Source organism: Megalops cyprinoides, chromosome 14, assembly GCF_013368585.1.
Source record: "Megalops cyprinoides isolate fMegCyp1 chromosome 14, fMegCyp1.pri, whole genome shotgun sequence".
Taxonomy (NCBI): Eukaryota; Metazoa; Chordata; class Actinopteri; order Elopiformes; family Megalopidae; genus Megalops; species Megalops cyprinoides.
Genome location: NC_050596.1, coordinates 26,653,358 through 26,674,596, shown reverse-complemented (window position 1 = coordinate 26,674,596; position 21,239 = coordinate 26,653,358). Strand labels below are relative to the sequence as shown.

The 21,239-nt window shown below is 44.0% G+C and overlaps 1 protein-coding gene across 1 annotated transcript in view; it reads left to right on the top strand.

Moving 5' to 3' along the window:
- Positions 1–21,239, top strand: part of cps1 (carbamoyl-phosphate synthase 1, mitochondrial) — a 53,601-nt gene that overhangs the window by 12,153 nt on the left and 20,209 nt on the right. The window contains exons 16-27 of the mRNA XM_036545161.1: positions 3,311–3,439; positions 5,294–5,438; positions 5,939–6,149; positions 6,928–7,126; positions 7,620–7,796; positions 8,733–8,851; positions 13,644–13,785; positions 13,918–13,983; positions 14,122–14,185; positions 14,491–14,672; positions 16,992–17,186; positions 19,021–19,088. Coding sequence (XP_036401054.1) covers positions 3,311–3,439; positions 5,294–5,438; positions 5,939–6,149; positions 6,928–7,126; positions 7,620–7,796; positions 8,733–8,851; positions 13,644–13,785; positions 13,918–13,983; positions 14,122–14,185; positions 14,491–14,672; positions 16,992–17,186; positions 19,021–19,088 — 1,697 coding nt within the window. The remainder of the gene's footprint in view (positions 1–3,310; positions 3,440–5,293; positions 5,439–5,938; positions 6,150–6,927; positions 7,127–7,619; positions 7,797–8,732; positions 8,852–13,643; positions 13,786–13,917; positions 13,984–14,121; positions 14,186–14,490; positions 14,673–16,991; positions 17,187–19,020; positions 19,089–21,239) is intronic.

Sequence of the window (21,239 nt, the reverse complement as noted above, 5' to 3'; positions counted from 1 at the left end):
CCAATTAGTTAATCGGCTGTGTACACTTACACTCAGTATAACATCTTAAGTATAGGACATAGTGTAATCCTAAAATATAATGTATAAATTACAAAAAAATGTAATTAATTCATCATCCTCTGTGATAACAGAGTAGGAACAGGCGAAGACCACATCAGATCTGCTGATGTGGTCTTCGCCTGCTGATGAAGTAACGTTTCCTAGAAGGAATTGTTTTTCTATCTCACCCCGACCTCTCCTGCAGCATTCTCCCTTTCAGTTTCCGTCTCCGGCTGGACTGCCTGCCCCGTCTTCACTTTATCCCTCCCCATCTTTCTGATCTTCTTCTTCAGCGCTTTTATCTTTCTGCCCATCTCTTTTCTCTCTGTGTTGTTCTCTTTCTTTATCATCCGTATCTTTTTTGTCTTTTCCTGTTTTACTCTGTTCTTCTCTCTCTCTATCTCTTCCCTCTCCTTCATCCACACTTCTTTTTCTTTCTTCCTCTCTGTCTTCATCTTTTGTTTCTCTGTCTGCATCTCTATCTCAAACTGTTCTCTCATGAAATGTTTTATTGATGTCTCCATACAATTCATTGCTGTGTCCATCTCTTCCTCCATCATCCTCCTCTCCATAACGTCCTTCTCACGCTCCTCCATCTGCAACTTCAGTGCATCCTCTAACCTCTCCCTCTCCTTCATCCATTCTTCTCTCTCTGCCTGTCTCTCTCTCTCAATCTTCTCAATCTCTGTTTGTAGCTCACTCTCAAACTCCTTTCTCAAAACCTCTTGTAGGTTCCTTTCCACACAGGTAATTGTTCTGTCAATCTCTTCCTCAATGGTCCTCCTCTCCATCACCTCCTTGTTATACCCTTCCATCTCCACCTTCAGTTTCTCCTCTAACTTCTCCTTCTCCTTTCTCCAGTTGTCTCTTTCTGTCCTCCAGTCTGTGCATACATGATCTATCTCTTCCTGCACTACCTTCATCAAACTCTCCCACTCTGCCACCTCTTTCTTAATCCTGCTCAGATCTCTCATTGTCTGTTCTCTCTCTTCCCTCATCATCTTCCTCTCTCTCTGTATCTCTTCATTCTCCTTCATTCCCCCGCTCTTCACCTCTGTCTTCAGCAAAGAGAGAAGGGTTTCTTGTGCCACGGTCAGAACAATAGAGATGCTTCCGCTGCTCTTGCCTACTGAGAGCTGAGAGAATGATGGAGTGAAAACAGATTTTGTCACTCAGTTTGTGGACACTAGACTGATGTCACAATATCCGAGTGTCTTTTGATAACTGCCATTCAGGGGGAAGGGGGTTTACAAATTTGGCTTAGGCTCCTTCATTATGGGATTGGTAGAGAGAGTTTTGAAGAGTGCAAAGACAGAAACACCAGAAGAGCATGTAGTTATTTTAAAATTAAGCCATTTAATTACATCATTTAGATTTAGCTGGTTTATTGCATTCGGCAACTAAAACATGTCCATTATTTTGCCTATAGTCAAAAATTCAAGTTATCACTGTAATTTATCTTTGTATAATTAGAGAAACAAAGTCTACATGTGACATAATATCCATCAGTTCTATTATTTACACAGGTCGGGTTAAGGGTGCAACAGCAGAATCTGAACTGGTTGAACCCCCCCCCCCCCCCCCCCCCCCCCCCCCAGCTTATCACGAGTCTAGTTCACTCACCATTACTTTGGATATTGGCCTGTGATGTTTTGCTTACTTATCTTGGATTTCAAAAACAATTTTGGTATGTATAATAAAGCAGAAGAGTAGAATTTTAAGCAGTTATATATATTACAAGCAGAGATATTCTTCTTTCAAGAATATATCTAATATAAAACACGAGGTGTCGCTCAGGCGCTGATTGCAATGTTTAGTACTCTGCGTACTGAGCTATTCATTTTTTTTTAAATACAGTTGTCACAGAAATATACCGAATTCCTTCTTTCCTGCGATGGTGTCATTGCTGGAAAACATACATACATAGATACATGTTTGGACCCATAGCAGTTTTTCATTTAAACGTATTCATCCTAAAGTTGACACTGCCAACTATTTTGCTTTTGAAAAGGATGCGTCCTAAACAGATTCGCAAATTGTCACAGAAGACAAGGTCCGTTTGTACTCACTATCCTGCGTTTCTGTTGTGAAACCAAGACGCGTCTTTTCCGAGCCGCGCAGTTCATCGTGCTCGTTCGGCTCGCCTCTACACGTAAGAGCCAGCATCCATTTGTTCAGCTTCGGCCTACCAAATCTGTGACCGATAAATATATTTTAAATTTCTCTGCTCTGTGTTTACTATGCGTTTTATTGATTGTTAAATGAACGCCTGTTGTTAAATGAACGCCGTTGAAAGAATCCTATTACTAAGGAATTGTCTCCTGATTATGACGTTATAACTCAGAATCCATGCTTTCGTGTTGCCATGGAGTGTCCACCGCCACAATAAACACAATGGAACATTAACGTTTACATTAACTTCAATAAACGTATCTATCTAGCTGACTGATCCTGTTTATTTTCTGGAAAAATGAAACATGTCCATCATTTAACACCAAAATTAGCATTGCTACTACTACTAGTAATAATAATAAAAATAATGAATGAAAGAAACTGGAGTAAATTGGGAGTTGTGCTGTACTTTTGTAAACATTGATCGTACTGCTATTGTAGATCAGATGCCGTAGCTATTACTGCCCTTTTCATGGCTTCTGAAAGCCCATGAGGTGAACTGGAGCAATACATATCAACAATTATTTACACCAAACCTCTGCAACTTGCAAAATTGTTATTTAGCTGTTTAAATATTAATGAACGAATTTCCTTTTGTGCTGCCTACTTTATGTGAACTCTGCAAACTGCGAGCTTACTAAAACCATTGAAATTACAGTATAAATAGGCTCAGTGTCCTTCCCTGAATCACCATCTGGGGTCACATGTTCTCTTATTACTAATATACCTCACGGGCCTGACTTTTCCTATACAAAAATGCTCTTCAAGTTCTTTTCATGTCAGTTTTGTAATCTGATCCATCCAAATGTATTAGAAAAATAAGGAGGTTCTAGCTGTGTGATGCCTTCATTGCTATGATGTAGATGTTGCCACTGCAGGCTGTGTGAAGGTGTGCTTGCTGTAGTAACCAGGTACTGTGTGTTAACAGTATGTAAAGCAGGCTGGTGTTGTGTAAGTCAGCTGAGTGCATATGTGTACTGTAGTAATCAGTTAGAGTATTGTACTGTGTGCAGGAGCAGGTATGAATACTGTAGTAATCAAGTAGTGTATTTTACTGTGTGGGAATTTGTGTACTGTAGTGACAGTATGTGTCTTGCAGGTGGCAGATGCCCTGAAGGCAGCAGATCAGATTGGTTACCCCGTCATGCTACGCTCTGCCTATGCCTTGGGAGGGCTGGGCTCTGGGCTGTGTGACAACAAGGAGAAGCTGGAGGAAACTGCCAGGAAGGTAAGTGTATCTCTTATTCGTACTGACACTGATTTCAGACAAGATGCCTAGGAGCCTCTCATGGCTCAGAACTTGGCTTTTTCAAATCTACATTTGTGTAATATTCACTTGGATAAAATATCAAAACATACCACTATAGGGCTGGGCGATAAAACGATAACAGTAATTATCGCAATATAATTTTCCTTGATAGCAATATATCAAATGCTCAATATAATTAATTTCCATGCTTAGACAGCATGCACAGAAATGAATCACAAACTGCCAATCATGTCGCAGGAATAGGTATGCATTCCGCAAGTTAGGTTGCACGGTGAGAGGTATAAATTCAGGCCAGCACGTGGTAATGTTTACAGACAGAGTGGCTGACAGGCTTGTAGTTGGAGCGGAATAAGCAAAATAAGCGAAATGAGCGACACCAAAGAAAAAGTAGTGCCTATAACCAGCTCGAGGGACGAAGACATCGACAAGAAAGGTCACTCAGCTTCAGTAGTCTGGAAATATTTTGGCTATTTACAATCCGACAAAAAACAGAGCATCGTGCACTGCAAACTGTGCTGAAGACATGTGCCATCAAAGACAGGGAACACCAGAAACCTGTTTCATCATCTGAAACAATATCACTTGTTAGAACATGCAGAAAGTAAGAAATTACAGTCCCAAACGAGTGTTGTTAGTGGACCTTTGACAAGCACCAGGCCAGTACCCAGTGCGACTACCCAGCAGCAAACGATCATATCAGCATTTTCCAGCACCATGCCTTACGACGGGCCTACGAATGCCTTTTCATGGTCTGTGAATTCCTGGCAGTAAAACTCAAAATTTTTCAATTTAAGTTTTTCAAATTAAGTTTTCTTCCTCCATTCTTTGTGTTTCTTTCTCATTGGCTATCCACACTTTGTTTTGTGGGAAGCATTTGACTATATATGGAACCAGAGTGGTGAGGGCAGTTGCAGGACATGCTGGCAGTGTCACAAAGTGGCAAGACTCAGATAAACTCAAGGCAGCTATTAATGCAACAGGCAAAAGCCACACAGCTTCTCAGTGGTTGTAGGATATACAGGTGTCTTGATTGATTGATTGATTGATCGACTGATTGATTGAATTATTACAATATCCAACATGCACCCACAGTAGTTTCAATGGCTCCTCCAGACCTGGAGTGACTAATGCCAGGACACTCTGAGGCACATATACCAGAAAAACAAACAGCTGAGACTAACGCTGTCAGTCTGAGAACAACATGTTGAGATTAGCGGTGAGGCTTGAGGCGATGCCATTAAAGGGGCTCTAAACCTCTGAACAACACCATTTTCATGTTTCCCGTTACCTTACACTTTATTTGGCACGCAAATGAAATTCATTAAAGGAGTGGAGAACTCTCCCGCTGGTCTCTCAATTCCTATTCACGATGCGTCGGCACACGATATGTGCCCTCTCTAGGAAGCGAGAAGTAAGTGGATACTTGAATTCTGCTTCCCTGCAACAGTTTATTATTTTGTCCAATCTCTGTATTGAGCCCTCAGAGCATGTTTAGATGGTTGTCTGGGACTAATTACACGATTTATATTTTTACAAGGATTGTTGTTATTTTGTGAGACTTCAGTTGAAAGGACAGTATTGCTGCTCACATTCTCCAGTCCCCAGCAGACATAAGAAGTTAGTTTTTAGCCTCTTCTGTCTGTTTGAATGCAACACGCATTCAAGAGTTTCTGTGAGGCTTCAGTTACCAGAGTTGGTCATGAAACAATAAAAGGATTTCATATTGCCTTGTTTTATTGCCTTCAAAAAGTCTGTCTGGCCCAGGAGCAGACAGAAGCCGTGTCCATAGTGACTGGTATGAATTTGTTCCAGGCCTTGGCCATGAGCTGTCAGGTCCTGGTTGAGAAGTCACTGTTGGGCTGGAAGGAGGTAGAGTACGAGGTGGTGCGGGATGTGGCCGACAACTGTGTCACTGTCTGCAACATGGAGAATTTTGACCCTCTGGGCATCCATACAGGTACCAGTCCTCAACACACACACCATCCGCGCTGATTGCACTTCCATCTACACTGATATTAATGCCATCCACAGTGATGGCTTCTCCCATCCACACAGATACTACTGCCGTCCACAGTGATTTACTATAGTAGTCGCTTGGGTTCTCTGAGGCTTTCAGAACTGGGATTTTGCTCCAATCTCAGCTCTTACTTATTTCCTTAGTCCAAAAATTTATTTTTTTCTCTTTCTTTTTTTAACATTTTTCACAAATAATAAACCAGCAGAGTAGGTGTCACTTGCCATACTCATTTTGGTGGATTTTGGGGAGTTGCATTGGTTTAAATGTGCAGGGTCAGTTATGTGATTGAAACACTGAGGCCTGATGAACTGGGTGGAACTAAAGTCAGCAAACTGGAAAGCCCCTGTCTGTATGGTTTAGCTGCAGATGTAAGCCTTGCTTTCTGAGTGTTCTCCCTCTCACTCTTTCTCTTTGTCTCTCCCTTCCTTCTCTTTCTTCAGGGGACTCCATCGTGGTGGCACCCAGCCAGACTCTGTCCAATGAAGAGTACCACATGCTGAGGGAGACAGCCATCAAGGTGGTGCGCCACCTGGGCATCGTGGGCGAGTGCAACATACAGTATGCCCTGCACCCGGCCTCGCTGGAGTACTGCATCATCGAGGTCAACGCCCGCCTCTCCCGCAGCTCCGCCCTCGCCTCCAAGGCCACCGGGTGAGACAGGCTGTGTGGGCCGGGCACAGGGAGTGATGGGGGGGGGGGGGGGGGCTTTAAACAGCATGCATTTTTGGACAATGTGGGTTCCGGGGTCAAGCTCAAGCAAAGGGCATGCGGGACACAGTTTGGGTGCAACTGAAATTTTGCCCTCCTACTGTGCACAGGGCCCATACTCTAATTCCCACTGTAGGTGACAAGAAAAATATGCCAATTGGCAGATGTCAGAGTGTCTTACAAAACTGCATTCAGCAGGGCTAGGCAATTGGCTGCATAGATTCTGAATTACAGAAATCATATTGCATGTACACACACCAGTGCTTTACTGTAGGTGTTGCAGTTTTCAGTACCACAATTCCACCTGGCTCATCTTTGGTTTTGTTTGATGTGGAAAAGTCTTTTCATAAACATGCCACATAAGGACTCATGACTGCCCAGGGAACGAGAAAATGAGAAGAAACTGACATTGATTAACTGACTACAGTCTTGAATGAATACCCTGAATTTGTTGTCTCAAAGCCTTCTGTACGGCCAAACACAAAAAGGATTCTAACAGCAAGGAAAGGTAAATATGAAAGGTAAGATAATCAGTGATAGGCAAATATGAAATAAGTAAACAGAGGTATGCTTGTGTAGGCAGCACTTTTATATGCTTCACTGTGTCTCACAAAGGCTGATTGAGTTTGGTGTGCACTTGAATCTGTGGAGTGGATTATTGGCCCAGTGCCTTTGCGCTCTACAGTAAGATCACAGTGTCCATGTTCCTCTCTCTCCTCAGGTACCCCTTGGCATTTGTGGCAGCCAAGCTGGCGCTGGGCATCCCATTGCCCGAGATCAAGAACGCAGTGTCGGAGAAGACCACCGCCTGCTTCGAGCCCAGCCTGGATTACATCGTCACCAAGATCCCCCGGTGGGACCTGGACCGCTTTCAGGGCATGTCCCGAGAGATTGGGAGTGCCATGAAGAGTGTGGGAGAGGTGGGAGACACATGTGTACACACACACACACACACACACACACACACACGAACACACAGACACACACACACACACACACACACACAGACACAGACACACACACACACACACACACACACACACACAAACAAGCGCTTGCATGTGCATAAATGCACATTTGGATATGCATGCATGCACACACGTACCCACATGTGGGCGAGGTAATAGAGATGCAATCGCTCACACACACACACACACACACACACACATATATACACACACTGTAGTGTGCACTGTGCATTTACTGTTTTTACTCCAGTGTTCATATGGCTGCATTCCAGACTATATCCTCTTACTCTCCTCTGATTTCTCATCAGAACTATGCTTGTTATACAGTGACTGAATAAATTACCTAAAATCAGCAGTGACCAATGATATTGTGCACAAGAAAGTGGATTGCCATACTTCATGGTCTCCTCCCTGAGGGTAATCCTACATCTTTTATATTCCCCAGGTAATGGCGGTGGGGCGCACCTTTGAGGAGAGCATCCAGAAGGCCCTACGCATGTGCCACCCCTCGGTGGATGGCTTTGTGCCCCACCTGCCCCTCAAAAGGGCTTGGGGTGCCCGGCAGGACCTGCAGCAGGATCTGGCCGTGCCCTCCAGCACCCGCATCTTCTCTCTGGCTAAGGTAGAGCATTTTTGTCCCCAGCAACTGATCCGGGTTCAATTTATCCAAAGACATGCAAATCATCCGTGGTCACTGATAAGCATTCATCTAAGTGCATCATCTGGAGTCCCACTCCTGATTCACGACCTGGCACATTTCCTGTAATTGCTTAATTGCCTTTTAATCTGAGCATGAATCTTATTTGGAGATTGCTATTCATTATGCTGGACCTTTGACTGCTAGACTGTGATGGAAAGAGAAGTTTGGATGTCTTGTAAAAAGTGATGCAAAGAAACACAGTGATAGAAATGTCTTGCCTGAAGACTGTTTCCTTTGCCTCTTCTGTTCAGCTCCGGTCAGATCCACCTAAGGTGCATTGAGAAATACATTATTCATCATTGGCTGTCACTTAAACTTTCCTTGAAAATACCACTGCAGATTAAAAAAAAAACAGCCTGGTGCCCTCTGAGAAAGAATATTTCAGAAGTGTTGAAATGAAATTATTGATGCTGGCAGATTTATTTAGAAGTAATGGGCCAAATCATATCAAGCTCAAAAACAGCAGTAACTCTCAAGGTTAGCCCCCGCAATACTTCTGCTTTAATATTGCCTGATTCCCCAGGCAGGTAATTCCATTCAGAGCCGGTTATGTCTCCTAATAGGTCGTGGGCTGTCGTTTGTCCCACACCAATTGGCCGAGAGCCTCAGAGTCCTCAGTGCTACGGCAAAAGCAGATCCCGGAGTGGTTGTAGAGGGCGGAGGCTGAGGCAGTCACAGCCCACTGCATCCCACTTTAAATGCAAGAGACACCTCGGGCGTGGAGCTCATAATTTAACAGTTTAACAGCTGCCTGTTTTCCTGGTGGGATTTTATGGAGCTGAAGCTGCTGTTTTCCTGAGGTAATGATAAGCTAAGCAACTCAAGTTACAGCATTGTCTCCCTCTCCGGTTAACCCAGGCCCTTCACAGCGGTCTTAGTGTGGATCAGATCCACCAGCTTACAGCCATCGACAAGTGGTTCCTGCATAAACTGCGCCGTATTACTGAGCTGGAGCAGCACCTTGGCAAGTTCAACAGGTAAGGGACTAGGGGCACGTTTATTTATCACACTCAATGACACACATTTCCAGATGGTAATACAGTGCTGTTCCATCAGTACTCACCACTGCAGTGTGAGAGCAGCTTAGAAAAGCATCGGGGAACTCCCACATGTGGCAGGCCTGCACTGAGAGCTTCAAGCCACTAGGTGGCACTGGTAGGACATGCAAAACCAATTCACCACCAGCCCCAAACAGCAATCAGGCCTGCAGGGGAATCGGAAATAAAAGAAATTGAAGATATTCACAGAGACAAAAAGAACAAAAGCAGGCTTTCCTCTGTAAAGATTTGTCTTAACAACACCTCTAATGGGTACAGACAAAAGAATTCTGTGTACTTAAAAACACAGTTAATTAAAGAACAAGGCTTCCTGACTTGAAAAGCAGGAGCGGTTCCCGGCATCACTATCTCCACCGTTCAGACGGAGCCTGGAAAGACAGGAGGGTGACTCGATCCACACCCAGCCCCCCAGCTAACATGAAACATTCTCGCAACGTTTGTCCAACATTGCAGCAATATTGCAAGAGCTATGTATTTGTGTCCTGTCATTCTTGTCATCTCATTTGCCAATGATTACAACATGTGGAATTCCATGCTTTCCTTCACTAAAGTTTTTCACCGTGTAGCTGGCTTTTTTTTATTTTTTACTTTTTTAAAAAAAAAAACAAACCTTGCTGTAACAATGAGCCTGGCAGAAAATGTAATTTGTGAATCTGTCAAGATGACTGGCTCCGTTTCAGCAAGAATCAGCATACAATAAACTGGTAAAAAAAAATGTGTAAAACAGGTATTTGTGTAGTCAATGGAAGAGAAGGTGGAATGGGAAACCCTGTTGTAATCATTGCTTTTTTGGATTTCATGGATCACAGTCTTTAAATCATTTTTGCAGCTCCGTAGTGAATCAATGCCGAGGAGCCAAATCATAGCTGAGCTTCATTCATGTGAATTTCGGACTCTTTAAACTGAGGAAGAGGACATCTCTGTGTCTGGCTGTCTCTCCTTACTAGAACAGGTTGTACAAAGCGGATAAAATTCTGTACCATGCAGGTGGTTGTCTGTAAGTATGGGCAGTCACTGAAGACCCAAAACAGACATTAAAGGGGTCATTTCAGAGGCCAGGAGCCCTTCTAGTTCTGCAGATGTCATGTAAAATTTAGATTTACATTTTTTTTGTCCCACAGTTTTACTCAGCGCAGATTACAATGTGCATAAATATGCACTAATTTCATCCCATTCTACAACTGAGTTTATTCTTAAGGAAGTAAACAGCTGTTGTACTGACAAACAAACAGAATTTTTTTACCCAGCTTTCTACAAGGAAAGCTCCAGAGTTGCGTCAGTAGTTAATACGAGGTAAAAGTTGGTATGTGGTTAGCAATTGTGAGGAAATGCAGTTGGAGGAAAGCTGGCAAGGAGGCGGGTCACTTATTAGCACTTCACAGGTGAGCTGCTTTGATTACTTCAGAGGGGAGATTCACCTGCCCCCAACACTCCCTCCCCTCCAATAGTGGACCGAAAGGAGGAGGTTAGGGACGTCTCTCTGAAGAGGAAGATCAAGAAGAAGACCTCAGCCAGCCTACCCAGTGACTCACACATTCCTTCACTACACTGCTTCCTGTAAGGCCTTGGGGCCATGTTCCTGGCAGCTGAACGCCATTACGGGAGGCTGTGGGTGACATGGCTGGGGTGCCTTTGCTGCATGCCATATGGAGAATCGGCCGGCAAGTGCCCGCGGTGCCCACCCTCGGCTGCTGGGGAGAAAAGGCCAAGTGTTCTGAAGTGCCCGTAAGGTCACAGGAGGGGCTAGTGTAGAGTCCTTAGGAACAAAGGGCTGCCTTTTCCACTTAAACTCCTCCCTGTCTGGGATTTTTGCAACACCTTACAGCCAGGGCTGGCAGTGTGTCCTTCTGGCCACTAGGTGGTGCTCTCCCCACATGTCCCAGCTAGTGAACCTTAAACAACTGGTGCTGATTACAGGATAGAATGAAAAGTGTCATACTCATGTCAGTGTGTTAACATGTGTAACAGTGTAACCCACAAACACCCTAAAGCACCAGAGCCCACACAAAGAGGCTACTTACTATTGAGATGGTGCCAGATCATTTGCCGTATCAGCCGCCAGATCGTCTGCCAGATGAATAAATGTAAATGTAAATATGTTGGATCAATGAAACGAAGGGATCCAATATTCAGCTAAGTATCTGGGCTTGGGAGTTAAACTGAGCATGCTTGGTAGTGGTTTGACTGTATGAAGCTAAGTTCTCATACACTAACTCCCTCCTTGGGCCACACCCCACACCTGAATGGTTCTGGGAGCACCCTCTTGCGCCCATAGGTCAGGAGGGTGCTGGGATGGTTTACACCCCCCGGCTCCATTCCAGCCTGCTTCTGAACATGCCTGCTCTCTGGCGGCCTCTGAAACTGAGCTGTAGTGCTCATATCCCTCTGGCATCTCTGCATGGACTGGTATTTTAATGTTAGCGTGACACCCCAAGCGACCATCCCTACAAGTATTGAAAAACGAACTGGCTGCCCCAGGTCCAGGGAGGGTATGGGTAGGCCCTGTGGATGAGGCAGCTGCCAGCACAGAGTGGGACATGGCGTTAGGCATATCAATTAGTGGCGAGGGGCAGCGTGTCTCTCCCCTTCACAGGCCTGTACCCAGCTCTGCCTTTTATCTGTCCGACTGCAGCTCCAGCCGGAACATAAAGACGAGGGGCTGCACTGTGTGGAAGGGAATCACATGCTACAGTGGGAGTAGAAGTGGTGATGGTGGTAAATTCAGCAGCAGTAGCAGAAGTAACAGGAGAGGCAGCAGTAGTAACAAAGGCAAAACTACTACCGTAATTGTAATGATGCCGGTGGGAGTAGGAATGTTTGAAGTAGCAGAAGCAGCATTAACAGCAGTAGCAAGCGGTAGAAGCTGCAGTAGTACTGGTATTTGCAGTAGTAGTAGTAGTAGTAATTGTAGTAATAATTAGTAATGGTCGTATTTAGTATTTAGTATTAGAATAGTAATTGTGGTAGTAATTAGTGATGTGAGTAAGTGTAGTAACATTAATAGTAGCAATAACAATAGGTGTTGAAAGTAGTGGTAATAGAAGTAGGAGGGGCAGTAACAGCACTGGTGGTACTGGTTTAGTATCAGTGATAAGAAGAGCAGTTGCAGTGGTAGCAGTAGTACTGGTAATGTACTAGCAAGGCAGTAAGTGGTGGTGGTTGTGATATTATTAGTAATAAAGGGGATAGTGTAGGTAATGACAGTATTATTAGATAAAATGTCATTGTAGTGGTAGGCACAAGTGAATGCCACTTTGCAGACTCCATGCATAAGATATAAAACAGTATATTGTGACTGTAATGTACAGAAGAAGCAATAATGATAATAATAATATTAATAAATTGAAACACAGACAATATGCAACATTATTTAGAATATTCTTGTACTGTACATGATCCAGTCTGATTTTCCAGTAGAGGAAGACCATAGTAAGGTGGATCGACACACAGGCAATGATGTAAAGCTGGTAGCATGCTGTGCCGTTTTAAAAAGGAAGGAACGTGTTTTATTTCCTGCTGTTTTCAGGGCTGCACTGGGATTTAGACGCACTTGACATTTTGGATACAGTTACGGTGTAAGGTTCCTTAATAATTCAGTATTAAAAAAAATAATAATAACAGACTGCAGCAGAAAGGTTTCACTTCCTATACTTATTGACCATTTTTTCCCCCCAAACATGAAACTTTAATCAATTAAATAGCGTTAGAGATAGCCCTCCATGGGCCTTTCCAGCTTATTTATTAATATTGTATTGATGGTGCTGGACTGCCGTTTACAGTGCTCTTGATGAAAATAGGCGAGCCATATACTGAATGTACGCATGCTGCCACTCGGTGTTCTCTGGAAGAGGCCTGCAAAATTTTTTTTTTTACAAAAGGGAGCCCGAGCAAAAAAAAAAAAAAATGGAGCATAGAACTACTTCTTTTTGTATCGTGTTTGTTTTTGTGTCCTCTGTTATTGGACTTTGATTTATGCTTTTGGAAGAAAGAACATATTGAAGGTCGAGGAGAGAGACATGCTCAGACAACCCTGGTTCACAGGGATTTCTCTTTCTCATCCGGCCTTAGTTTTACTGTGAGCCAGACGAAGGCAGCTGTTCTCTCCTTTAGCTTATCAGTTTCACCCCTCGGCTACGGTCAAATATTTTTTTATTATTTGTCATCCCAACAGAAATGGTCAGAACCTGTGCTTGATCACATCAGGACAGATTGTAATTAAAAATTCTGGAGTCAATTTTAAGAGTTTTAAACCATAGGGATGCATCCTATTGACATATTTAGCTTGTGTTAAGCACTATTTTTGTCTGTAGTAGAGTAATTAAGGTCTTGTTTCCGTAATTACTCCTTGTGATGTATGTATGTATGCGCGCATGTCTGTGCTCTCTTTTTCAAACAAAAGAATTACATTCTTATGCAGTATGTAGTTACCATTGTAGAATCGACAAGCTTGATCAAGTAAAGCTATGATACAGATATGCATTCTATAAAGTTCAAAGTCATTTACACTGATATGAGTGGATGGTTGGGGCATGTGTTAAAAGATAAAGTGGAGTGTATACACAAGGCCCCAGGTGTGGCCCCCTCTGACCAGTATCACATGCAAGGTGTGAGCATAGGGAGAAAAAAAAGTAAAAGCACCTGGTAAATGGTGACCTTGTGATACTGCGACCTTCACTGTTGAGGGGCCTCCCGCCTCTGGTGTCTCCCTCAGCTTGTCAGTGCCCCAGGACCTTCTGCTGAAGGCCAAGCAGGATGGCTTCTCTGACCGGCAGGTGGGCCAGGCGTTGGGCTGCAGGGAGGGGGAGGCTAGAGCACTGAGACTGCACGGGAACATCAGACCCTGGGTCAAACAGGTGAGGAAAACACAGCTTGGACCAGCACGGTCATGGCTCTCAGGTGGCGACACCTCACATATGTAGCCAGGACTAAGGCTGCTGTAGCGCTTTCAGGTAACATTGCTCTAATGTTATGCTGTGTCTGGTCAGATTGACACGCTCGCTGCAGAGTACCCCGCGGTCACCAACTACCTGTACTGCACCTACCATGGTCAGGTGAGTCAGTCAGAAGGTTGGTCCTAGACCTTGCATAGCTATGGGTGCAAACACAGAAAGTAACATTACAGAATGTTCCTGTAGTAAGATTAGCCGCACTCTGTGTCTACCTCCTGCCTATCTGTGTCCCTTCCCCAGGAGCATGATTTGGACTTCAATGACAAGGGAATTATGGTGCTGGGGTGTGGGCCCTACCATATTGGTAAGCTCAGCTTCCTTTTCAGAGCATGACTACTATAGGTCTTGCCTTCAGACTGGTGACATCCCTGTATGACTAGCATTTCAGAAAAGCACAAACCCCCTCTTTTTAAGTGTCTTTGCAGGATGTCAGTAGTTAGTTTTAATATATTTTCTTTACGTTAGCTGTGCAATTCAATTCAGTTGCAATCCCAGTATATCTAGAACATGATATTCTTATAATGCTGCGGTAACGTTTGTCAGAATGTCACGTGGCCCCTGGGCTTGCAGCTCCCCGTAGATGAAGCTCTCGCTGGGTGTCTCCTGTAGGCAGCAGTGTGGAGTTTGACTGGTGCGCAGTCTCCAGCATCCGCACCCTCAGGCAGATGGGCAAGCGCACGGTTGTGGTCAACCACAACCCTGAGACGGTCAGCACGGACTTCGACGAGTGCGACCGGCTGTACTTCGAGGAACTGACCCTGGAGCGCATCCTGGACATCACCCAACAGGAGGTGAGGGCGTAATCTCGGCATCCACTTCCTTCCAAGACACACGAGAGCAAGCTTAGGGTCGTGAACAGTCTGAGTAAAAGTATTTGCTCAGTTCCGTATGATATAGTTTTTGCTTCTGACCTTAAAGTCCACATTAACACAACTGCACACTTTATTTAAATAAAGGGCAGCAGGGTAGCATTGTGGTAAGGGGTAAGACTCATAACCAAAAGGTTGCTGGTTTAATTCCTCACTGCGGTACTGCTGCTGTACCCTTGGGCAAGGTACTTAACTCAGAATTGCCTCAGTAAAATATCCAGCTGTATAAATGGATAACGTAAAACTGTAACCTGTGTAAGTCGCTCTGGATAAAAGTGTCTGCTAAATGACAGTAATGAAAAGATTAACTGCATTGTTTAACTGCATGCTATAAAATAAGATTTGAAAGCAGGGAAATATGAAACGTGTCAATAAACGGGGTCTGATAAACAGGCCTCTGTATATATAAGTGAGTGCAGGCGCAGTGTGTGTGGGTGATCCTGAAATTCTGAGAAATTACACTCTCTCCAAATAGAGACTGGATAGAACACATTCCTCAGTCATCTGAAGCGATGGGGCTGTTGAATCACGTCTCAATACTAAAAGAAAAGGAAGTGGGTTATATAAGCATTATTTCATATTCTTACTAAGAATCATAGTACTGATTGGTCCCTGAGCTGAACTAGGAGCTACTGTTGGAAATATGAGATAATCCTGTCTACTTTGAGTGGACTTTGAGTTTTCCTTAAACTGGATTTTTTTTTTTTTAGTCTCTGTATCTCAGTATTCTTGCCTTCATTGTTATTTTACATCAGCGCATCCAAAATGTCTGCGTATTTAGCCACTGTTTCCTATTGCACTGATTTCTAAATAACATAAACGAGCAATAGACTCGATGATATCACGGATCATCATGACCCTGAACAGAGTTGCAGGAGTTTTTTGAAGTGACCCATAATCAGATTTAAGAGAACCAGGAGCAGTAGTTAAGGCTCCAGTTAATGAGGCTGCTCAGACATGAAGCCGAAGCAGCAGCAAAACCTGATGGCTCAACACCACAACTTCTCCTTGTCTATAGGGAGGCTCGTCCTGGCAGGATGCTCATGTCAGTGTGGCAGTGGCCAGCCAATGCACCCACTGCCATCACCCTTAAAAAAGAGGAGGGAAATAACAGCTTTCACTGTATCTGTCTGCACCAGACAGCAAACAACAGATCGCTTGTTTATCCCTTGAGTTGGAGGTATTGGTCTGAGATTGGAGGTGTGTGTGGCCCTCGACACAGTTGAGTGGAGACTACTTCAGGTGTAATATAGTGCAGAGTGGATGAGATGGCAGGAAGCAGGAGTGAAAGGGAGAGAGAGGGAGAGAGATGGGCAGAGGCAAATGGATAGAAAGAGAAAATGACAAACAGCTAGGGGGCTGAAAAAAGTGAATGAGAAGGTCAGAAGCAGAGAGGAGGGAGAAAGATGGCTGGAAAAAAAAAACAAAAAAAAAACTGTGCTTTGTTTTCAAAACAGTCATTACCATCCACTTTCCAGGTAAACTGAGCCGGTCTAATTTGGAGGGGAAACTGACCCCTTGAGGGGAATTGGTACTCAAGTAGAGAAATCTTCACATGTTGCTGTCATGGAAATGATGGCCACTTCTCCCTGTGCTTGACTCTAAATCACGCACTTATCTGCAGCCATATGTAGCCAGCCGTCGAAAAGCGTAGCCAGGTATTAATCCTGCCTTGGTTACGGTAGATCAAAGATCGTGACAGTGGTTCGTGCTGTTCGTGTCGTCCCTGCGTTTTGCAGGAGCGATGCAGAAACCTGTGAAACTGTTCACGTCATTACATACAGGCCCTAATCTATACTACCATTTAAATTCTGTTTATTTAGGCTGTTTGTTTGGGTATTATTTAGGTTATTTAGGTATTTAAATTTTCACAAGGAATTTGACCCAGTAATGATCTGAATAAGAGCCTTAGCCGTAACTGCTAATCTGTATGCTTAATTGTTAAAATATGAAGTACTTAAGTGTGTAAGCAATGAGCCAAGATGGACCAATAAATTAAATGCATGATATAACCACATATTATTACACATAGTGTGAGCTGGGAAGGTTTTGAATGAACCTCACTCAGACTGTTCACTACCTCACGTGTACAGATAATGCAGATGGCAAGTTCTGGTGTTATGGAAGGGCATTATAATGGGGCTACTGGGCCTTTTGTTTTGGAGCTTTTGCATGACACACCTGAATGCTCAGACTTGACAACCCCCCCTACCCCCACCCCCCTCTCCTGTCACCATACAGAGTTGCAGTGGCAGCATTGTCTCCGTGGGGGGCCAGATCCCCAACAATCTGGCCGTACCTCTGCACCAGAACGGGGTGAAGATCCTAGGCACCGACCCCCTCCAGATCGACCGGGCAGAGGAACGCTCCGTGTTCTCCACCATCCTGGATGAGCTGGGTGTGGCACAGGCACCCTGGCAGGCCCTCAGCTCCCTGGTAAGGAACTGAACTTTTATACTGAACTCTCAGCTCCTCTGGTAATAATATTATATTGTATATATTAACCTCAGGGTGGGGCTTTGGAATTGCTTAAAGACCTTCAGCAGATTTTAGTCTTAAGTTTTAGGTCAGCCATCACAGTTGGCTTGTGACATCACAGCACTGGCAACCTACCTACAGAACCATAACCATTATAGTATACTATTTTAGCTTAATATCAAGGATATTTTATAGTCAACTGGTTTTGACAGTAGTTGAAATTCAGTGTTGAGCCTTGGAGCGGGTTGAAAAGCATACCCTGGCAGGAAAATCTAAAAATCAGCCAGATAGCTGGCAAATCAACAGATGATAAAAATTTTGGAAAGGTACTAATACTAACACTTACTAGTATCTTAAATGAATGTAATTTGCATCAGGTAGCTGGTTAAATTAGCAAATGATCCTTAGCAAGCTAGTGTTAGCAATTTGCCAGTATGGTTTTTTACATGTTGTAGGGCTAGAATACAATTTCTGTGTGATTTTCCATAATAATGGCCATGAGGACAGCTGACTTGAGATAAAAACAAATGCACTAAACCAGTTTAGGAATGTGTTGTCTTATTTGTTAATTTCATGACATGCGTTCTCTGCATACGTGTTTACATAAAAGTTTCACAGCTGTTGCGGTGTCACTCGGCCACAAATATCATAGAATAGGAAAGTGCTCCAGGGTAATTTCAGGGTCCAAATAGCCAAAGTGTGGAAACCCCCAGATAGCTGGGGCTGTTTCTGTTTCATTAGTCCTCGCCCAGCCTCGCTTGTGAGCATGGGAGAGGGCGGGTAGGAAAGGGAGGGAGGACTGAGTCTTTCTCCAGGTACCTCTGTGCAGAATTTTAATGGGTGCATCAATTAATGGCATAAAAAATTCATAAAAATTCATCTTGATGCCTCCCTTTTCGTCATGCAATGATCAGTTTTCTGTGGTTACATACCTAAAGGGATTTGATGGATCTAAGAATAAGAAGGAGAAGAAAAAAAAAAAAACCTGACTTCAAAACAGAAGGCCTACTGTAAGCGCGGCAGCCCTCCACAATTACTCTGTACTCCAGGAGCCTGTGTTTTCATGAGGTTCTCGGTCCCAGACTGGCCTAAAAGGCTGTTTATCCAGCTGGAGGAGCTCTCCCTCCACTCAATCCGATGAAGCCTAATGTGTCTTTTCATCCCGCGTGACGGGGCGAGCGCATCCAGCCCAATCCGAGTGCCCCTCTTTGAAGCCCCTCCTTGAGTCGGCACGGTATGCTTTTAGGCTCCCGTTAGAAGGAGTGCACTCCCCTGGCCTCTCCGAGGCTTCTAATGGTTACTTCTGGCATTGAAGCTCGTTAAAAGAAGTATGGCCTGGAGAAGTGCTTTGATAAATGAATCCCCCCCGCCTTCCTTTCTCTCTCGCCTCCTGAAGGTGTAATAGTCAGACCAGGGGCAGGCCGGGTTGAAACGAGAGGTGCTGTCTCTCCCCTGCCATCACACACACACAGGGTTCAGTGTACCGCCAACAGTGACATCAGATGTGACCAGCTGGCCTAAGCTGAGTGGGGATCAGATAACCTTCAAGCCGCCTCTCTACCCCTGAAAATGACCGATCAGGATTGGTCCAGATGACCAACGCTGGCAACCAGTCCGGTTTGCAATTCAGCCCTGCATTGCGTAGCTACTGGCCTGACAGTGGACACAGGAGGAGAACTTTAAAATTGATGAAAGGAACTGACTGTAAAGTCTCAGATGTCATCTGAATTACACACGCATTCACGGTGACAAGTAATGGCCCTATCGTCCCTTTCCCACCATTGTCTTTCAGGAAGATGCCTTTGCCTTCGCCAATAAGGTGGGGTACCCTTGCCTCCTGCGCCCCTCATACGTGCTAAGGTGAGCATCACAACCTAACTATGTCCTCGTATATTCCTGGTTCCTTTTATCTGTGTCTAAAGGGCCTAGAGATCTCAAAGGGCTTCAAGGCCTGCCCCCTTAAAACGGTATCAGTATTTTACCTTGCAGTTGTCATGTAATGTTTATATGTAATTGAAATTGATTTGTGCATTTTCTGGAAAAAATCAATAAGCCTTTGAAAATGAACCCTGCGGAAAGGGTTTAGTTCGACATACTGATCACACACTAACTTAGCATCCCTTGCAAGTTTTATTCGTATGTGCTTGGAGTGTCCAACCAAGCACTGTCCCTGAATCTTACTTTCCCAAACAGCCACCATACATACCTTTTAACATCTGACGGCATAATAAAAAAAATTACACTTTATAGTGAATAGTCCAACAGAGATCAAAAACAAGGGCATATCTGACATGCAAAATGAGGATAATTTCCACTTTCTACAAAATTTTCAATGCTCAAAAAAACTAATTTGTATTGTATGTAATCAAGTGATACACATGCATGAAAATGTTGTGTGTAAGCAAATCTTTGCAACAAAATTTCCACACTTTCATTCCCATCATGCAGTGAGAAATGGGAGGAATACATCATTATTTTTTTTTTAATCACTCATGAACTCTCACATTTGATGAGACATGTCTCTCTGGTAAGAATGTCCTGTGGTTGATAGTTGTATGCTCTGTAGTTGCTGTACACAAATATTATATTGAAACATTATATTGTGTCACATTATGTCATTTTACATGGTTAGATTTAAAACAATGGTGAATTATGTCTGTTTTAAGAATGTTAATTTTACTTTTTGTATTATTTTTAGTTACTTTTTGCATTCGTAGCTCCGATGACAAAGCTGAGTCCCAGCATTATTCAAATGCTTAGTTCAGTGTCTCAATCACATGTCCCTTGATGACACAACAGTGATGCTGCAATAACTCCTCCTAAAATGATCCTCCCCCCAAGTCCCCCCCCCCAAGGCCAGCTCCTCCGACACGCACCGCCGATTCCCATGTACCCCTACAGATCCTACACAGACCTCTGGGATTCAGAGAAAATTACAGAGCGTGCTTGGCTGCTGTCTCCAGGTCTCATGGTAGAGTGAAGGAGTACTTTTCAGCCCCCTTCCCCTCCAAAAAAAAAAAAAAAAAAAATCAAAACAACATGACTCATCACCAGCACCTGGGGGACACAGAGACTACCTGCTCTAACCAAACGAGCAAAGAGCCTGAGGCATGGGAGCGCCTGCCAGCAGCAGACCCCTGTGTGCATGTGTGCGTGTGTGTTTCCATAATCAACTTTCTCTGAAGGCCACGGGCGCACTTTGACGGAAGGGCCTGAATGAGAAAAGAGGATGGAGTGATCCTGAGATGCACTGTTGTTTTGGAGAGTGTTCACGGGGTGAGGACGCTCACGCATCAGTAATTGGCAAAACTATAGTCCTGGTGGCAAAATGTCACCCACTTGGCTTCATCGCCTGAGTTTTCAGCAGAATGGGGGAAAAATTTGAAAATCTGCAGTCATATATCTGCTGAAAAACATGGTAAACTAAGAATAAAGTGTGACCTTCAAACTGAAGACTTACAGTACGTTTCTAGCTTTCATACTGTAATAAGGTCCCATAATACTGTATGATCTTACTGTTCCACTTACAGCAGCACTCTCTGGAAAAGCACCTGCTATCCCTGACTGGGGTTGTTCTCCTCCAGTGGCGTACGCTTCAGAGACAGACTTATACTCAGCCTTAAGGCTTGCGACTGTTTAAACTGAAGTCCTGGTCTGAGGGTGGAGCCTAGGCACAAAGACTGAGGCTAAATCAGGTGTTAGAACTTGCTGATAGTGTAATTGAGCTGTTGCAGGTAGACACTGGGGCGGCAGTGTGGCATAGTGTTAAGGACTCATAACCACAAGGTTGCCGGTACGATTCCCTGCTGGGGCATAGCTGCTGAACCCTTGGGCAAGGTACTTAAACTACAATTGCCTCTCTAAATATCCAGCTGTATCAACTGATAACATTGTAAAAAAAAAAAAAAATGAAAATGTAACCGATGTAATTTGCTTTTCTGGATAAGAGTGTCTGCTAAATGCCTGTAATGTAATGTAATATTAAAGGCCGATGAAGGTTTTCATAGAAAT